Here is a 21,306-nt window from a genome sequence, read left to right as displayed (position 1 = left end):
AACAGACAGGGGTCCAGCTTGGAAAAGAACAGCCATGCTGGAAAGTGCTGTGCGTGTTAATCTTGGCCTCCGTCTTGTCTTTCACAGGCATTGATTCCGAGCTCCGGATTATCCAGATGGTCATATAAGATTCCTTGTGATAGGATTAACCTGCTCTCCAATCCATCTGGTACCCTTGTCGCAATCTGCAGGGGCCCCCATAATGATATGGTCATACTATGGGATGTTTAAAGCAACAGTTCCTTCATTAATTCAAGCTTATGGAAATTAAAGGAATATTTTCATTTGCACTATAATAGTAAGGATCAGTATTAGAGATGAGCGAACGTACAGTAAATTCGATTCGTCACGAACTTCTCAGCTCGGCAGTTGATGACTTATCCTGCATAAATTAGTTCAGCTTTCCGGTGCTCCCGTGGGCTGGAAAAGCTGGATACAGTCCTAGGAGACTCTTTCCTAGGAATGTATCCACCTTTTCCAGCCCACCGGAGCACCGGAAAGCTGAACTAATTTATGCAGGAAAAGACATCAACTGCTGAGCCGAGAAGTTCGTGACGAATCGAGTTTACTGTAAATTCGCTCATCTCTAATCAGTATATATCCTATTATAGCCACACATTATTAGCGTTGTATTTTAGGATATCACAAATATCCTATGTAATGTATCGGATTATGTTGAAGATCTATTTAAACGGGTTATCCAGGAAAAAACTTCATTTATATATATCAACTGGCTCCAGAAAGTTAAAGTGATTTGTAAATTACTTCTATTAAAAAAATCTTAATCCGTTCAGTACTTATGAGCTTCTGAAGTTGAGTTGTTCTTTTCAGTCTATGTCCTCTCTGATGACAAGTGTCTCCGGAACCGCCCAGTTTAGAAGCAAATCCCCATAGCAAACCTCTTCTAAACTGGGCGGTTCCCGAGACAGGTGTCAACAGAGAGCACTTAGACAGAAAAGAACAACCTTAACTTCAGAAGCTCATAAGTACTGAAAGGATTAAGATTTTTTAATAGAAGCAATTTACAAATCTGTTTAACTTTCTGGAGCCAGTTGATATATTAAAAAAAGTTTTTCCTGGATAACCCCTTTTAACTCGATCTATAACTCGATCATAATAATATATATTAGTGCGGAATATGATTAAAGGCCCCCCCCCCCCCCCCCCCCCCCCCCCCCCCCTGGAAAGCATTTCTTTTTAACTCAACTGGTGCCAGAAAATTGTACAGATTTGTAAATGACTTCTATTAAAAAATCTTAATCCTTCCTGTACTTATCAGCTGCTGTATGCTTCAGAGGAAGTTCTTTTCTTTTTGAATTTCCTTTCTGTCTGACCACAGTGCTCTCTGCTGAAACCTCTGTCCATTTTAGGAACTGTCTGGAGCAGGAGAGGTTTGCTATGGGGATTTGCTTGTGCTCTGGACAATTCCTAAAATGGACTGAGGTGTCAGCAGAGAGCACTGTGGTCAGACGGAAAGGAAATAAAAAAAAGAAAAGAGCTTTCTCTGGAACATACAGCAGCTCATAAGTATTGGAAGGATTAAGATTTTTAAATAGAAATAATTTACAAATCTGTTTAACTTTCTGGTACCTGTTGATTAAAAAAAATAGTTTCCCGGCGTACCCCTTTAAAGGCAACCTGTCAGGTCCATTAAGCCTTATAAGTCTTGGCCAGTACCAAGTTGTCATAACTCTTAGGAGATGTCCCATTTTCATAAAAAAACAACTATATATATATATTGATCCGGTAAACCACTAAGGGGGTGGAGCCTCAGCATCATGTAGTCACGTACTCCGCCCTCCTCCTTCTTGTCATTCAGGCTTGAGTGACAGCCCACGTGCCAGGTTTTGCATAAAGGGTAACTTAGGAGGCGCCAGGACCACCGAAGAAAGTTGTGTTTTATGAAAATGCAACATCTCAATAGATTTATGGCCTAAGCATCCAAACACAACACAACAGATAAAAATAAAAGAATTCCTTGGAAACCAGGCATGAAAAAAAATTAAAATGTGGACGTAAAGAAACATAGTTGATAGTAGGGATGTCCCGATACCAGTACTAGTATTGGGGCCGATACTCGGCATCTGCATGGTATCGTGATATTTAATGTCCCCAATACCATGTCCGATACCTGCTGCTGTGCGGCCCCGCTCCGCTGTCCCGTTCTCCCGATCGCATTATGGCGTCCTATGGAGGAGCATCTGACACACACCCGTCACTTCTCCTCCCCTGCACCCAGCGTAACCATACGGAGCAAGCAGAGTCACATGTATGTCACATGCTCCTCCATAGGACGCCATGATGCGATCGGGAGAACAGGACAGCGGAGCGGCAGCACAGAGGACAGCCGCAGGTGAGCTGTCTGCAAGAAGGGGGGGCTGCTGTCTATAAGGGGGGGGGGCCCTGCTGTCTATAAGGGGGGGGCCAGCTGTCTATAAGGGTGGACTACTGTCTATAAGGGGGGGGCCTGCTGTCTATAAGGGGGGGGGGGCCCTGCTGTCTGCAAGAAGGGGGGGCCTGCTGTCTATAAGGGGGGGCCCTGCTGTCTATAAGGGGGGGGGGCTGCTGTCTATAAGGGGGGGGGGCTGCTGTCTATAGGGGGGGCCTGCTGTCTATAAGGGGGGGCCTGCTGTCTATAGGGGGGGACTGCTGTCTATAAGGGGGGGGGGACTGCTGTCTATAAGGGGGGGGCTGCTGTCTATAGGGGCGGACTACTGGCTATAAGGGGGGGGGCTGCTGTCTATAGGGGGGGGGCTGCTGTCTATAAGGGGGGGCTGCTGTCTATAAGGGGGGGGCTGCTGTCTATAAGGGGGGGGCTGCTGTCTATAGGGGGGGGGCCTGCTGTCTATAAGGGGGGGCTGCTGTCTATAAGGGGGGGCTGCTGTCTACAAGAGGGGACCCTGCTCCCTACAAGGGGGGGACCCTGCTGTCTACAAGGGGGACAAGAGGGAGCGCTGTCTACAAAGTGGGGGGGGGGGCTGCTGTCTACAAGGGGGACAAGGGGGGGGGCGCTGTCTACAAGGAGGGGGCCCACTGTCTACAAGGGGGGTGTTGCTGTCTGTAAGGGGGACAAGAGGGAGCACTGTCTACAAGGGGGGGGCTGTTGTCTACAAGGGGGACATGGGGGGGCACTGTCTACAACGGGGACAAGAGGGGGTGCTGTCTACAAGGGGGGGGGCTGTTGTCTACAAGGGGGACATGGGGGGCACTGTCTACAACGGGGACAAGAGGGGGTGCTGTCTACAAGAGGGGGGGGCGCTGTCTACAAGGGGAGGGCTGCGGTCTACAGGGGGCTGCTACTAATGTCTGCAACTATCTATCCTACCTACAAGGAGATACTCCCTATTATTAAAGACAATGTATCAGCAGAGTCACCTGCACTAACTTGAATTTATAGGTAGATAGGTCAGGTGACCCGGTTTCTGCCGCTGCTCACCATGTGGTCATCAGTCTCACCGCCAATGCAAATTCCCTGTTCTGTCCAATGGAGAAGAGAGAAATCTTGGCTCATACTACAGCAGCCGCCTCCATTGTACACAACAAGGAACCACATATCATACGGTAAACAGCGACAGAAACCGCATCACCCTGCTGTCAGATTCCCTTTAAAATATAAGTACTCGTACTTGGTATCGGTGAGTACTAGAATTAAAATATCGGTACTTGGACTCGGTCTTAAAAAAATGGTATCAGGACATCCCTAGTTGATAGAATCCAGTCATGGTAATATCTTAGAGTTTCTTTGTTCTTCCCTCATTTGTTCCTCTTGTCGTTCTCCAGTTGAGGCGCATGCCGACCTATCACGTTTGGTACCTACAACCTTGTACTTTACCTTTATTAAACCTCATATGAGAAATGAATCAATGCATAAAGCAAACCATAAAACTGACTTTTCGGATGCCATTGCATGTTTCTTTTCTCATTTATGACCTCGAAAAAGCACGACCCCCCAATAAAATGACACCGAGCATGCTCAGAAACAGTTGGCAGATGACCTCGGTGGGACTCGGAGCAGTCATCCGTCATCCGCTAACACATCTCGGGTGCCAAGCGGCAGCAGCTGCCCACATGTGCGGATGACTTGGTCGTGCCAGCATTGGTCCCGATGGGTTCGGGGGCTTCTTGATATTATCCACATTACCTCTAATTCTCATTTTTATAAAAACACTAAGTAAAAGGAATTCAGAAGAAAAGAATATGACTAAAATGATCATTTCGAGATGGTGCGGACTCTTCTAGGTAATTATATGGCAAATACACATTAAAACCCTGTCCTATCGTGGCGGTCCCTGCGGCCATCAACGGCCGGGACCCGCAGCTAATACAGGACATCACCGATTGCGGAGATGCCCTGTATTAACCCTTCAGACGCGGCGATCAAAGCTGACTGAAGCGAAAGTGACACTAACCCGGCTGCTCATTTGGGCTGTTCGGGACCGCCGCGGCATCCCGAACAGCTTACAGCAGTGTTTCCCAACCCAGTCCTCAAGGCGCACCAACATTCCGGGTTTTTTCAGTTACTCCATTGGAATAGAACAGGGAAAAATTAAAATCCTGGACTGTTGGTGTGCCTTGAGGACTGGGTTGGGAAACACTGGCTTACAGGACACCGGGAGGGACCTTACCTGCCTCCTCGGTGTCTGCTCCGTGCCGGGATCCAGTGCATGGCCGGCGCTCTCCTTCGTCGTCATCACGTCGTCCCGCACGCCGTCCCGTCATCCAATAGGAGCGGCGTGCGGGACGACAGGATGGTGGCGACGGAGAGCGAGGATCCCGGGCAGCAGAGACGTTCCGGAGGGATGGGGACACCCTGGAGACGCGGCGACAGCGATGGAGGGCGACATCCAGGGCAGCGGTGACGAACGGTGACGGTCCGGAGCGGCGGGGACAAGTGAGTATTACCTCCTATACCAGTGGTCTTCAACCTGCGGACCTCCAGATGTTGCAAAACTACAACTCCTGGCATGCCCGGACAGCCAACGGCTGTCCGGGCATGCTGGGAGTTGTAGTTTTGCAACATCTGGAGGTCCGCAGGTTGAAGATCACTGTCCTATACTTTACATTGTATTCGGTTCAGAATCTTTTTTTTCTAGATTTTCCTCCTTTAAAATTGGGTGCGTCTTATATGACGAAAAATACGGTACATATATCCTACAAATGTTTCCGGGCACGCTTAAAGGGGTTATCCAGGAAAAAAACGTATATATATATATATATATATATATATATATATATATATATATATATCAACTGGCTCCAGAACGTTAAACAGATTTGTAAATTACTTCTATTAAAAAATCTTAATCCTTTCAGTACTTATGAGCTTCTGAAGTTAAGGTTGTTCTTTTCTGTCTAAGTCCTCTCTGATGACACGTGTCTCGGGGAACCGCCCAGTTTAAAAGCAAATCCCCATAGCAAACCTCTTCTAAACTGGGCGTTTCCCGAGACACGTGTCATTAGAGAGCACTTAGACAGAAAAGAACAACCTTAACTTCAGAAGCTCATAAGTACTGAAAGGATTAAGATTTTTTTTTTAATAGAAGTCATTTACAAATCTGTTTAACTTTCTGGAGCCAGTTGATATATGTAAAAAAAATGTTTCCTGGATAACCCCTTTAAACATAGGGCGTGTGTGACAAAGACACAAATAAACACATGCGTCTGATGGAGGAATGGTCTCATTTTAGTCTCTGGGTGGATCCAGGACATGATTCCAACTTATACACAGACCCCAAGAGACTCCAGGCCGGAGTCCAAAAAATGTTTTTCACCATTCTGTTTTTCCATTATCCTATGTTTCCAGTGGCGTTCAGGCCCTGTGGGTAGAGATGAGCGAACTTACAGTACATTCGATACGCCACGAACTTCTCGGCTCGGCGGTTGCTGACTTTTCCTGCGTAAATTAGTTCAGCTTTCAGGTGCTCCCGTGGGCTGGAAAAGGTGGATACAGTCCTAGGAGACTCTTTCTTAGGACTGTATCCACCTTTTCCAGCCCACCGGAGCACCGGAAAGCTGAACTAATTTATGCAGGAAAAGTCAGCAACCGCTGAGCTGAGAAGTTCGTGACGAATCGAATTTACTGTAAGTTCGCTCATCTCTACCTGTGGGCTTATTTAGAGATAGGCTTGTTGCAATGCAGTCCGCGAGCGAGCAGCAATAACATCATCTCCAACTATGAAAAATACAAGTTACAGCTGCCTTATCCCTTCTAAAGGGACCCGGAATTTTATTCTTGGGTCAAAGAAGCTTTTTAAAGTGCACTAAGTCCCGGCACTAATGGAGAAAGTCATTTTGGTGGCCCAAAAAAATTATTTATGGGTATTTACTAAAGTAAAGGGATCATGACCCTGTGCTAAGTTTAGCTTTAGATCCTTATCCTGACCTTGACCCCTAAAACAAATGGATCCAGAAGTGTACAACCAGGGGTACTCCGGTGGGTGGAGAACTTTTTTTTTTTTTTTTTTTTTATGAACTGGTGCCAGAAAGTTAAAAAAGATTTGTAAATTACTTTTATTAAAAAATCTTAAAAGGGGTATTCCAGGAAAAAAACTTTTTTATATTTATCAACTGGCTCCAGAAAGTTAAACAGATTTGTAAATGACTTCAATTAAAAAAATCTTAATCCTTTCAGTACGTATGAGCTTCTGAAGTTAAGGTTGTTCTTTTCTGTCTAAGTGCTCTCTGATGACACGTGTCTTGGGAACCGCCCAGTTTAGAAGCAAATCCCCATAGCAAACCTCTTCTAAACTGGACGGTTCCCGAGACACGTGTCATCAGAGAGCACTTAGACAGAAAAGAACAACCTTAACTTCAGAAGCTCATAAGTACTGAAAGGATTAAGATTTTTTAATAGAAGTCATATACAAATCTGTTTAACTTTCTGGAGCCAGTTGATATATATATAAAAAAAATGTTTCCTGGATAACCCCTTTAATCCTTCCAGTACTTATTAGCAGCTGTATGCTACAGAGGAAATTATTTTCTTTTTGAATTTGTTTTTTGTCTTATCCACAGTGCTCTCTGCTGACACCTCTGTCCGTGTCAGGAACTGTCCAGAGCAGCATAGGTTTGCAATGGGGATTTTCTCCTGCTCTGGACAGTTCCTGATACGGGCACCAGGTGTCAGCAGAGAGCACTGTGGACAAAACAAAAAAGAAATTCAAATAGAAAAAAAAATTTCCTCTGTAGCATACAGCTGCTAATAAGTACTGGAAGGACAAACATTTTTTAATAGAAGTCATTTACAAATCTGTTTAACTTTCTGGCACCAGTTGATTAAAAAAAAAAAAAAAAAGTTTTCCACCAGAGCACCCCTTTAAAGCGCTTGATCATTCTCTGACAGTCAAATGTCTGAGAAGCTCTAGTGACACCACCGGCATGGAGTGGGGGGATGTCACTAGGTCTAGATAGGAGTATGAGTGTCTGCCTTGATATTGTAAAAATGGCTGGACCCACATTTGTAGTTGTTTAAAGGGGTACTCCGGACATCTTATCCCCTATACAAAGGATAGGGGATAAGATGCCTGATCGTGGGGGTCCCACCGCTGGGGACCCCCGTGATCTTGCACGCTGCACCACATTAAAATCAGTCCCCGGAGCGTGTTTGCTCCGGGTCTGATTACTGTCGATCACGGGGCCGGAGCATTATGACGTCACGGCTCCGCCCCCCGTGTGACGTCACGCTCCGCCCCCTCAATGCAAACCTATAGGAGGGGGCGTGACGGCTCTGGGGACTGATTTTAATGGGGTGCTGCGTGCAAGATCACGGGAGTCCCCAGCAGCAGGACCCCCGAGATCAGGCATCTTATCCCCTATCCTTTGGATAGGGGATAAGATGTCTAAGCGCCGGAGTACCCCTTTAAGCACAAGGATACTTTTATGATGTTGTACAGGAAAATGGATTGTTGTTGAGTTAAACAGCTGTCCAACCATGCTGGGTATGGCCATTTGGCAACAGCTGGAGGCACCCTGGTTGGGAAACACTGTTCTAGATAGTCTAAATCAGTCCAATCTATCTGAGATCAGGAAGCTCAGACAAAGGAAAACCTGAAATACCAGGACTGTCCTTGCCCGTTAGAGACTGTTGCTGAGTTGAACGGCTGTCCGAGCATGCTGGGAGTTGTAGTTTTGCCACAGCTGGACGCGCACTGGTTGGGGAACACTGTACTTGGGAGTCTTAACTATTCGAGATCAGAGAAGCTCTGACAAGGGAAACCTGAAAGACTAGGACTGTCATTGCCTGCTATAGACTGTTACTGAGTTGAACGGTTATCAAGGCATGCTGGGAGTTGTAGTTTTGTAACAGCTGGAGAAATCCTGGATGGAAAAAAACACTGATTTAAGGAAGTCTGACCTTGGAGGCCCTTTTTGGTCACAGGATATGGGGAAACACTATATAATGATCGCAGTAGAGCCAAAAAAAATTTATTTAAAAAAATACAAATTTATTTATTTATTATTAATATTATTATTATTAATAATAATAATAATAATAATATATATATTTTATATATATATATATATATATATATATATATATACAGTGATCCCTCAACTTAAAATGGCCTCAACATACAATAGTTTCAACATACAATGGTCTTTTCTGGACCATTGTAACTTGAAACCAGACTCAACATACAATGTACGGACAGTCCAGATCTGTGACACGTCAATGGCTGGAAGAACCGACCAATCAGAATGGACATTTTACTGGTAAATCACCTCTATTACTGAAATGCATTCACTGACTGGCTGTCTGGTAGCGCCCCCTACAGTACAGGGAGGTATTACATGTTCTGTACTCTTTACCTGTATTACTGAAGTGCATGCACTGACTGGTGTCTGGTAGCGCCCCCTACAGTACAGGGAGGTATTACATGTTCTGTACTCTTTACCTGTATTACTGAAGTGTATGCACTCACTGGCTGTCTGGTAGCGCCCCCTACAGTACAGGGAGGTATTACATGTTCTGTACTCTTTACCTGTATTACTGAAGTGTATGCACTCACTGGCTGTCTGGTAGCGCCCCCTACAGTACAGGGAGGTATTACATGTTCTGTACTCTTAACCTGTATTACTGAAGTGCATGCACTGACTGGTGTCTGGTAGCGCCCCCTACAGTACAGGGAGGTATTACATGTTCTGTACTCTTAACCTGTATTACTGAAGTGCATGCACTGACTGGTGTCTGGTAGCGCCCCCTACAGTACAGGGAGGTATTACATGTTCTGTACTCTTTACCTGTATTACTGAAGTATATGCACTGACTGGCTGTCTGGTAGCGCCCCCTACAGTACAGGGAGAAACTACAAGTTCTGTACTACTCCTTACCTGTGCCAAGGTTAGTTGCTCTTTCTGGACACCAAGTAATGGCGGCTCCATTTGGGACACTGTGTGTACTGTATAGGACCCTGAAGAAGCTCCTGTCCTCTACATAAACCATTGTTTCCCAAGCAGGGTGCCTCCAGCTGTTGCAAAACTACAACTCCCAGCATGCCCGGACAGCCAACGGCTGTCCGGGCATGCTGGGAGTTGTAGTTTTGCAACAGCTGGAGGCACCCTGCTTGGGAAACACTGACACAGACAGTGATTTACAGCTCCCAGCAGCTCTTTCTTACTTTTATATGTAAGTATTTGCTTTATCTATATTAGTTATCTACTTATTTTTCTTTCATCCTCACTTTTTCCTATTTTCGGCTGACATTTTGGTGGCTTCAGAACCAATTACCCCGTGTCCATAGAGTTATGGCCTCAACATACAATGGTTTCAACATACAATGAATGGTCTCAACATACAATGAATGGTCTCAACATACAATGGTCTCAACATACAATGGTTTCAACATACAATGGTCTCAACATACAATGGTTTCAACATACAATGGTCGTCCTGGAACCGATTGATATTGTGACTTGAGGGGCCACTATATATATATATATATATATATATATATATATATATATATATATATATATATATATAAATATATATATATATATATATATATATATATATATATATATATATAAGAAACAAATGATAGCAAGCTCCACTGTCAAGAGGCCAATACGCACCCCCATCCTGCCTCCCGAACGTTATTTTATTAGTCCGGATGCCTCCAGAAGAAAAGATCTGTCTGGTGTAAACGTATTAATATTGAACGCATAGATAAAGGAATCCTCACGAGCAGAAGGCAGAGCGAAATAAATTGAACCGGCCATTTAAAAAGAGGAACATTTAACATCTTGTCAGTCTCCTCTCTGCCTGCCAGGACCTCTTGAGTCTGCTCGCTTTCATTTGCATAAACACCGGCAGAGAGTTAAGCGTAGCTGCTAGCGCTAATGGTACATAAAGTCATTTAGTCACTTCTCCCCGGAATGCTGTCAGGGTGACGAGTTCCCCCATGCTTTCCCTTGTAGCATATTCAATCACCGAATAATAATGTAGTGCAGCCGGCAGCTCAGAGGGGTCCTGCACTATCTCAGGATGAGACTAAAGTCTTTAGTCGCCGGGGAAGGGATGAGATACGTATGCTTCCCTTAGTGCACATGAGCGCTGTGATTTGGAGCACTTACTGGATTTCATTAGTCTTTTACAAAAAACAAAAACAAAAAAAAACATCCAAATAGATCTGGAACTTCACGGTATGGGAAGCTATCAAAAAGTAGGGCTAGGGAATTCAATTATTTCTATACCGGTAGTTATCATTTACCGGGAAGAAAAATAGTTTTTAACGAAAAAAAATAGTTTTTTTTTAACAGGAATTGACCATTTTGTGTCTGCAGCTCCAATACAGACTTATGCGTCTCCAGGGTAACAGACTACAAACAAACACTGCGTAGTCTGAGGCTATCTACTTACTCATTGGTTGGGTGTGCATTTTCCATCCTGGAAAAAATGGGTGTTTTTCATGAAAAAAAATAAAAAATAAAAAATAAAAAAGGTTGAAAATTTCTGCTGTTTTTTTTCTGCCAATGGTTTTTGACGAGCAATGAAAGGAAGATCAGGAAATTAAATTATATCTATAGTTATAATTAACGGGGATTATGGTTAAAAGAAAAAAACAATTTTTTTTAAAGGGGTACTCCGCCTCTAGACATCTTATCCCCTATCCAAAGGATAGGGGATAAGATGTCAGATCGCGGGGGGTCCCGCCGCTGCAAGACCCACCTGTTGCGGCTTCTGGCAGCGCTGGAGGCTCTCATCCTAACGCCTGCCGACCACGGTGACGTGAGATCGTGACGTCACGACTCCGCCCCCGTGTGTCGCCCCGCCCCCTCAATGCAAGTCTATGGGAGGGGGCGTGACGGCTGTCACGCCCCCTCCCATAGACTTGCATTGAGGGGCGGGGCGTGACATCACACGGGGGCGGAGTCGTGACGTCACGATCTCACGTCACCGTGGTCGGGAGCCGAAGCCTCCAGCGTTTCCGGAAGCCGCAACAGGTGGGTCCTGCAGCCGAGATCCCGGGGGTCCCCAGCGGCGGGACCCCCGCGATCTGACATCTTATCCCCTATCCTTTGGATAGGGAACAAGATGTCTAGGGGCGGAGTACCCCTTTAAACCTTTGTGACCAAATGTTACCATTTTGTGTCCATAGCTTCTATACAGACCTATGTGTCTCCGGGGTAACAGACTACACAAAAAACACTGCGTAGTCTCAGGCTATCTACTTACTTAGTTGTTGGGTGTTCACATTTTAGCCTGGAAAAATTAGGCTGTTTTTCATGCAAGAAAAGGTTGAAAATGTCTGCAGTTTTTTCAGCAATTTTTTATTTCAGTTTTTCAAATGTTTTTCAGATGTTTGCCATCCATTTTTTGTTTGTTTGTTTGTTACAGCAAATATTATAATTTCTATGGCGAAAAAAAAATAAAAATCGGCAAAAATAAACCTTTCCAACAAAAATCTATCATTTTGTGTCTGCAGCTCCTATACAGACCTATGTGTCTCCAGGGTAACAGACTACAAACAAACACTGCGTAGTCTAAAGCTATTTAAGTTTGCTTGTTTTTATTTATTAAAGGGGTACTCCTGTAGAAAACTTTTTTTTTTTTTTTTAAATCAACTGGTGCCAGAAAGTTAAACAGATTTGTAAATTACTTCTATTAAAAAATCTTAATCCTTCCAGTACTCATTAGCTGCTGAATACTACAGAGGAAATGCTTTACTTTTTAGATTTCTCTGATGTCATGACCACAGTGCTCTCTGCTGACCATTTTAGGAACTGTCCAGAGCAGGAGAAAATCCCCATAGCAAACATATGCTGCTCTGGACAGTTCCTAAAATGGACAGCAGAGGTCAGCAGAGAGCACTATGGTCATGATGACATCAGAGAAATCTAAAAAGTAAAGCATTTCCTCTGTAGTATACAGCCCCTAAAAAGTACTGGAAGGATTAAGATTTTTTTAATAGAAGTAATTTACAAATCTGTTTAACTTTTTGGCACCAGTTGAATAAAAAAAAAAAGTTTTCCACGGGAGTACCCCTTTAACACTTTTTGTAGTTTAATGATATGAGCAATTCAGGTGACTTTGATATTAGAATCTGTTTTATGTTTTGGCCACTAGAGGCACTATTCTATTAGACGCTGAGAAAACAAAAAAAAGCAAAACGGCGGCTTCCATTTATGTTTCTTATGGGCAGTCATATGTCCGTGCTATGAGGACCCTAGGTCTGTGGTCAAAACCAAGTAATGTCACATACATTGTAAAACAATATATATATATATATATATATATATATATATATATATATGTATGTATATACATATATGATATCTTACCATGTTCGAGATACGAAGGAGTGCCATCCGAGGGGTCCAGCCTACGCGCCCTTCTTCCATGTTTTGAGTTGTTGTGGACAAACATATTATCGGATACAGCCAGCACATGTCCATCCACATTGACGGTAGTAGATACAACAACCTGAAAAGAGACACCAAGATGGATTAATAATATGTGGCGTACTAGACATGAGTCACATGACATAGCTCAAACGTGGTAGTGTACCATTCACCTTAGTTTGGGGATGGGGAGAAAAAGATACACAGAGTGCTCTCCTAGTGAAGACCATTTTGATGGAGAGGCAATTAAGGAGTAATATAGGGTCCTTACCATTAGGTGTTGTGTTGAGGGCACAACACCTACAGTGGATTGTGGAAACAAATTCGCAAGATAGCCGCCAAGGAGAACTCCCGGAGATGTCGTCAGTCGGACCGACTTTATTACAACACGTTTCGATCCCGAACTGGGATCTTCATCAGGCATCTGCCTGATGAAGATCCCAGTTTGGGATCGAAACGCGTTGCAATAAAGTATGCATATCCTAATTAGTGCGACCAGCACCTTCTTTCGAGGGAAATACTTTTTCATTTTCTACTGCCATGCATCAACCTTAGTTTGGCACTTGACGTTCCAGGTTTAGTATGCACCCAAATAGGCAAATTTTATTAAAAATCACCTTCTTATACAATATACAGCACACCTTAAAGGAGTACTCCAGAATATAAAAATTGTCTCCCATACTGCCGGCAGTAAAAAAATAAAGATGTACATACCTTCCTCTGCTCCCCCGGGGGGCCTCTGGTAACTTCCCCGGGGGCCTCTTCCTGGTTCCTGGTGGTCGGCGAGTCATACTGCACTCAGCCAATCACCGGCCGCAGCCAAGTCCCGACTCGGCCGGCGATAGGCTGAGCGGCAGTGTGACGTTTTCGGCCCCGGCAGCAGGTGCCGGTGTAGTGAAGAATTTTGTGTCCTGAAGCGTTCTCACCCTGCCATTCAGCCCATCGCCGGCCGAGTTGGGACTTCGCTGCGGCCGGTAATTAGCTGAGCGCAGTATGACTCGCCGACCACCCGCAACGAGGAAGAGGATCGTGGCGGAGACCGGAGCCGGTTACCAGAGGCCCCGGGGGAGTGGAGGAAGGTATGTACATCTTTATTTTTTTACTGCCGGCAGTATGGGGGACAATTTTTATATTCTGGAGTTCTCCTTTAAGATTTCACTAACACAGTGATCAAGAATTATTTAACCATAGAATTCTATTTTAAAAATGACTTTAGAATTTCTACGTAGAGTCCAATGTTGTAACCTGAAGAGCCCTTTCTATGACAGTGCACCCTAAACGTTTGTAGACTCTGATCTACTTTCTAATACATATCTGAAAGTAGTTGGGGTACTTATTTCTTACAAGGTCCTCTATAGGTGGTCTAGAACTTATAAGAACGACCAATGGCCCATGCCCCAGTGTAAACTATGGGCGATATGGTGTGGACCTTCCAACAAAGTTGCAGCAATATTATGCACTCCATGCTGCCCAATAGTGTTCAGTAATATATTTGGCTGAAGACCCCTATGTAGGGGACCTTTTTGGGCCACTGGTTGAGGTCACATCTCCATAAGTCATGAAAACCTGTCCTCCTGGTCTAATCCTTGATGTAGGACTAGCAATTATTTTTAGAATTTGTATGTAGAACCTCAGGGGTGGGTCACATTCTCCTGCTACCAAAGGTAGGGGTTTCAAAATTGTGTCCCTTTTATCCAAGTTTATAAAGTTAGCTATTGGGTGGACATTCATTTAGTTCACAGCTATCGGCTCTTATTCACCCAGTAACATGGATGTTTGCCTCTGCTACTCTGCTGAGGAAGAATGTAGCATCTGCATATTTAGTAACAAATGAAAAGGCAACAACGGGACAATTAGACTCCGCCCTGGAATAGACTGGGAACACCCCTGAAGTACCCAGAAACATCATCAAATGGAAACTTTTGGGCAAGGCTTCTGATCTGATCGTCCTGACAAAATTGTCTATGTATATCGTTCACATACAGTTTATATACAGTAACATCAGCTCTAAACAACTGCCCCCCCCCCCAATATACACCCCAGCCTTGGCTTCTTTACTGTGACAGCAATTTAGAACCCATACAACCTGTCCCAATGTTTCACATCTTGTAGCAGCAGCGCAAACCTGATATAGAAGCATCTCTCCTGTCATTACTACAAAAGATCTGACTTGTATCCTAACGGGAAAAAAAAAAAAAAAAAAAAAAAAGAACACTCACCGCCGAAACCCGCTAAGTTGTAAACGGAGTTGAAAGAAGACCCTGGTTGATGGAAAATACATAGCTTCCTGCGCTCTATTTCATTTGCTGACATAAACTGCGGCTCCGGCTGATTTATTTTAAATAGTTAACCCAGCCGAGATGTTTTGGCATTACAAGCGTAATAAAAAACGCTCAACATTGAAACAGATTATATTGGGAAATAAGTGAGATAAAAATGCCAAAGTCTGCCGCGTAAATTACCGACGGCGACAATTGTTCCTCTAAATGCTTAATAGAGATAGGAAGGATGTTGTGTGGTATTATCAACTCCGGCGGCGAAAATACCCTATTCTGGGGGTACGTAGTACCCCCAGAATAGGGTATTTTCGATGCCGGAGTTGAGGGCAATTAGGATGAAGGAAAAGGGAGGAGGGGGATACAGGGCTGCGCGGTTGCCCTTCTAGACAGATTCGCCACGGGTGATGTGTTTATTCATTTTAGCACCCAAATATAATAATTATCTGTTAATTGCCACCCTGTCTAGCACTATGTGCCAACGTACACAATCCGGCAGTTTTGCGCCGTTCCTCTATAATCCACCTATTATGTCGGCTAATTGACTTAGCTCGACAAGGCACTCTTTCCTACATTATCATCTGCTGTCAGCCGCTGGGTAGGTGGGGGGGGGGGGGGCACAAGGGTGGGCGCCGAGCAGGATCCTTTGATTGATCACCGATAAATTGACATGCAGATTCGTTTAATTAGAATCCCCTCACTTGAGATATGAGAGAGAGAGAGAGAGAGAGAGAGAGAGAGAGACCAATAGACTAGGACTAATGGATCAGTTACCTAATGTTTCAGCCGACAGCGCGGGATGAAGAAGAAGAAAAAAAAGGAGACTTTGTCTTACTCTGGCATTCTTCCCTTTGTAAATCTATCAATGTAACCGTTCTCGGCTTTTGAGTGCCACGTGAAGGAGTGACATGCTTACGAGGTCATCATGTTGATCCCTGTGGCTACTTTTGGAGCCGCGTGGTTTCTCGCATCATGCCATTGTGGTGGCCCAGTACGGGAGGTGTTACCCCGTACCCTTGCTGTCCTGTCCGGCAGCCTTCCTTCAGTGTCCCGTGGGCCCCTTGTGCTTGTTTCCCCCCCCTGTATATATGTGTTGTTATGTATTATAATATATAATGTGTTGTTGCTTTAAGAAATGAACCATGTGATTGTTATCCAGGAGGTACCAGTGACCAGGTGATCCCAGAGGTGACCTATGGGCTCTCTGCTAGTCTCCCCCTTATAAGCCCTGGGTGGAGCTAGCTCACTTTTTTTGGAGGTTAGAGCTCCTGTTCCTGAGGTCCAGTGAGTGAGTGAATGAGTCTAGGTGAGTGTGTCCAGAGTCATTGGAGGCCTCAAGTCAAGTCTGCAGCTAGAGATGAGCGAACTTACAGTAAATTCGATTCGTCACGAACTTCGCGGCTCGGCAGTTGATGACTTATCCTGCGTAAATTAGTTCAGCCTTCAGGTGTTCCGGTGGGCTGGAAAAGGTGGATACAGTCCTAGGAAAGAGTCTCCTAGGACTGTATCCATCTTTTCCAGCCCACGGGAGCACCTGAAAGCTGAACTAATTTATGCAGGAAAAGTCATCAAGTGCCGAGCCGAGAAGTTCGTGACGAATCGAATTTACTGTAAGTTCGCTCATCTCTATCTGCAGCCAAAGCCAATTGCAAGTAAGATACAGTCATAGCTTTGTCAGTCATCAGTCAAGTCAGTCCCTGTCAGCAACTGTCAAGTCTTAATGGCCTGCATTTAATTGTCCAGTCCTACTACAAGTCCCAGCAAGCCCTTAAGGTCTCTTTATTGGTCACCTCCAAGGGCCCTGGCTGAACTGTATAGACTTTACCAACTGTCTACCCTCAGTAAAGCTACCGTTATCCGTAACTTGGCGTCGGAGTCATTATTGCCCCCCGTGCCTAAAGACTCCAGCAGTTTACCAGGATCCAGCGGTATACCTTCGGGTAGTATCGAGGATAAACCACGCCCTGGCGTCACGAATACAAGGGGTTAATGCCATCTGCCCCTAGGGTAACAACATCTGCCCTCATGACACCCTGTTGTCACACCATTATGGGATAAGTCCTGACGCTGCCTCATTTAAACTGTGTGGTGTCCCGATACTGTATTACATATAGTACCTTGGTAGGGGTCCCCAAAGTCAGAGTTCCTAGTACCGTGGGGTCCTCAGATCTATTCTTCCCCGAGTCACCCCTTAGATAGTGAGAATATTGTAAAGGTAAATGTATATAAATGTATATAGAAAGTGTACTTACCTTGCGCTAGCATCGCAGGCCATGTGGGTCATGTGACGAGGTTTAGTCTCTATGGTTAATGCAAAGGACCTTTGGAGGTTCATAGGCCATGTGATACCCACAATGCTTTGTGAGGCTGATTGACAGATGGCGTGGACCAATCCTAAAACGGCCAGCCCCTGCCCATATAAGGGAGCTGCGGCCATTATTCGCTCTCTTGGGTTGCTGTCACTGAATGAGGTAGGACCTCCGCAACTTTCAAGACAATCACCAGGCCAATGCCTTGCAGTGAGTTATCCTAAATTCTCTGCAATTATTCGGAAGGACCCTGGACCTAAATATATTCCTAAATCCAGCGGATCTGCGCATACTAAATTCCTACAAGTTGAAGAACTTATTAAAAGTCCCAACCAACGGTCAATCTCAGCCAAGCTGTTCATAGACTCTGTTACAAAGACAGTTCTTATGTTTGCATGTTACAGAAAATCTTCAGTAAAGTTTATGCAAGTTTTCAGCGAAGCTCTGGTTGTGGACAATACTTTATTCTGCAAGCACCTATCCTCCTTGGGAAGGGTGGCGATAGGCCAAGTCATACAGAATTTAACCCTCACCCTGGCGTCACGATTGACAAGGGTTTATAACACCCTTTATAACCTGCACAGCAACATCCCGACCACCACTCACACCCTCAAGGCGACCACCACAACTGTTCTTGGATGTAATTTTTGCAGCAGATAGTGTAAAAGAAAGAGAAAAGAAAGGCAACAAGGTGTTCAACTCGGCAACAGACTTTAGCAGACAATGCCCTCCTGGTATCTCAGGTTTCCCTTTTCTAAGTTTGGGCTGGTCTAGACTCCCTAAAACACTGTTTCCCAACCAGTGTGTCTCCATCTGTTGCAAAACCACAACACCCAGCATGCCTGGACAGCCGTTCAACTCAGCAACAGTCTCTAGCAGGCAATGGCAGTCCTGGTATTTCAGGTTTCCCTTGTCTGGGCTTCCCTTAGCTTGAATAGTTTGGGCTGGCTTAGACTCCTTAGAGCTGTGTTTCCCAACCAGGGTGCGTCCAGCTGTTGCAAAACTACAACACCCAGCATGCTCGGATAGTCATTCAACTCAACAACAGTCTCCAGCAGGAAACAACAGTCCTGGTATTTCAGGTGTCCCTTGTGTGGTATCCCGGTACCGGATTGTATCCGTTACCTTGTGTTGAGGTCCCCAAAGTAAGAGTCCCTAGTTAGAGGTGGGGTCCTCATCTATAGTTAGCCAATTGTCACCCCTTAAATAGTTAAAACTATTCAAATTCTAAGTGTATATATGTATATAATGTGTACTTACCTTGTTGTTAGCGTCGCAGGACCTGCGGGTCACGTGATGCGTTCCAAAACTCTATGGTTTATGGTTCAAGGACCTTTGGAGGAAGTCAGGTGATCGCCCATCATGCATTGTAACGGTGAGTGACAGCTGACTCGGACCAATCCAAAACGGCCCTGCCCATATAAGGGAGCGGCGGCCATTAAGCGCTCTCTTTCCTCATGGGCTGCTGATAGAAGAGGATTTGCGCAGCTGTCGTCAGCAGTGACTAGGCCCAAGCCTTGCGACAACGGCCATCTTACGGAACTGTGAGTTATATCAATCCCTCTTAAGTCTGCAAGATCACCGGACCTAAACAGAGCCCTAAATCCGGACGGATCTCTGCATCATCCCTAATTCTAATAACCTCTTGGATAAGCTAATGGTCCGCGGCATCTGTCAGTCACTGCCGTGCTGTATAGAGACTGTATTACTGAGACTGTTGCTGTTAATTGGATGTACCACAAGTACCTCAGTAAAGTTTATACAAGTTCAAGTTCAGTTGTGGACCTTCATTCATTTAAGCACGCACCTAGTGTTCCTGGGAAGGGGGGCGATAGGCCGGAGATTTCCCTCAGCGTATTAACCCTCGCCCTGGCATCACGAGTGACAGGGGTTAAATTAACCCCTCATATACCGAAGCAACACCCCAACTACACTACACCCCCAAGGCCCTACCACACTTGTATGAGCTTCTCTGTTCTCGAAACGTTTGGGCTGGTCAAGACTCCCTAAAACAGTGTTCCCCAACCAGAGTGCCTCCAGCTGATGCAAAACTACAACTCCCAGAAGTCCCGGACAGATGTTGGCCGGGCACTACTTAAACTGTATATTGATCTGTTCAGCTTCTTTTGCTCTATAACAGTGGTCTTCAACCTGCGGACCTCCAGATGTTGCAAAACTACAACTCCCTGCATGCCCGGACAGCCAACGGCTGTCCGGGCATGCTGGGAGTTGTAGTTTTGCAACATCTGGAGGTCCGCATTTTGGAGACCACTGCTCTATAATATAATGCTGCATTGAAGAACATTATCAAGGTAACAAGTTCCCCTTAAGTGGCTCTCTGACATAATCCTGTCCGGTTGCAGCGGAAGCACAGGCTGGGACAAAGTCCAGTAAGTGAGGGCGGGACTAGCACTGCTCTGTGCTCACTCCTGTCCTATCAGACTGCAGCATTAAAACAGAGAGGAGGGGTTACACAGCAGCCTACAGTGATTCCATGAAAAGACCCAGCACAGCAGATTCAGGGAGGAAGTGAATGCATGGTGAGTGAGGGCGGGCTCAGTGCTTGCCTCCGACACGCCCCTTCCTGAGCAGTGGATGTCAGAATGAGTGAGCAACAGAACAGAGGGATTTGTGAGCCAAGTACAGAAGCTAGACACATAAAAAGACATGTACATAATCTGCACAACCTAGTGAGTAACATATAGAGGCATTATTTCCTTCTTCGATACGACAGGTACGCTTTAAATTAAACTGATGAATGTGAAACTCTTCCTACAGTGTCTCGGGACGTGTGAACACTGCACGGCCATCACAGAGAGGCCTAAGGTTTGGTGCTTTATAATAAACCTAATACTATACAGTTATTTCCCAGAATGCACAGAATGCAACATGATGACATTATTCTGGTTTAGCCACCGGGATCACAAGGGGATCTGAGCTCAATCCCAGAATGCTTTGCGAGAAGTAAGGATCATGACCCCGCTCACAGATCTGTCAATCAAAAACCTTCTCCTCCTCACTTTCCCAGATTCTATACAAGATACAGAGATTCTATCAGACACAGACGTCATTCCAATACAGCGGATACAATGTCAGATCGGCGTCTGCGGCCACGGAAAAGATTGCTTATCTAGAAGGATGGATTATCTATTTGTCAATCTATCTGCCTGTCTGTCTGTCTGTCTGTCTGTCTATCTATCTATCTATATCATATCTATCTATCTAATATCTATCTATCTAATATCTATCTATCTATCTATCTCATATATATCTATCTATCTCATATATATCTGTCTATCTATCTCATATCTATCTATCTATCTCATATCTATCTATCTATCGCATATCTATCTATCTATCACATATCTATCTCATATCTATCTATCATCTATCTATCTCATATCTATCTATCGATCTCATATCTATCTATCAAGCTCTCATATCTATCTATCTATCTATCTCATATCTATCTATCTATCTATCTCATATCTATCTATCTCATATCTATTTCATATCTATCAATCTATCTATTGCATATCTATCTATCTCATATCTATCTATCTATCTATCTCATATCTATCTATCTCATATCTATCTCATATCTATCTATCTATCTATCTATCTATCTCATATCTATCTATCTCATATCTATCTCATATCTATCTATCTATCTCATATTTATCTATCTATCTATCTATCTCATATCTATCTATCTCATATCTATCTCATATCTATCTATCTATCTCATATTTATCTATCTATCTCATATCTATCTATCTATCTATCTCATATCTATCTATCTCATATCTATCTATCTCATATCTATCTCATATCTATCTATCTCATATCTATCTATCTCATATCTATCTCATATCTAT

General features: G+C 44.4%; 1 protein-coding gene across 4 annotated transcripts in view; it reads right to left on the bottom strand.

Moving 5' to 3' along the window:
* The window catches only part of EBF1 (EBF transcription factor 1), a 439,555-nt gene that overhangs the window by 91,554 nt on the left and 326,695 nt on the right, over nt 1–21,306 (bottom strand). For all 4 annotated transcript variants that reach the window (XM_056517346.1, XM_056517348.1, XM_056517347.1 and 1 more), the window contains one exon: nt 12,784–12,925. In XM_056517346.1, the coding sequence (XP_056373321.1) occupies nt 12,784–12,925 (142 nt within the window). The remainder of the gene's footprint in view (nt 1–12,783; nt 12,926–21,306) is intronic.

The sequence above is a fragment of the Hyla sarda genome, chromosome 4 (genome assembly GCF_029499605.1).
Source record: "Hyla sarda isolate aHylSar1 chromosome 4, aHylSar1.hap1, whole genome shotgun sequence".
Classification (NCBI taxonomy): Eukaryota; Metazoa; Chordata; class Amphibia; order Anura; family Hylidae; genus Hyla; species Hyla sarda.
This window is presented reverse-complemented; position numbering and strand designations above follow the sequence as displayed.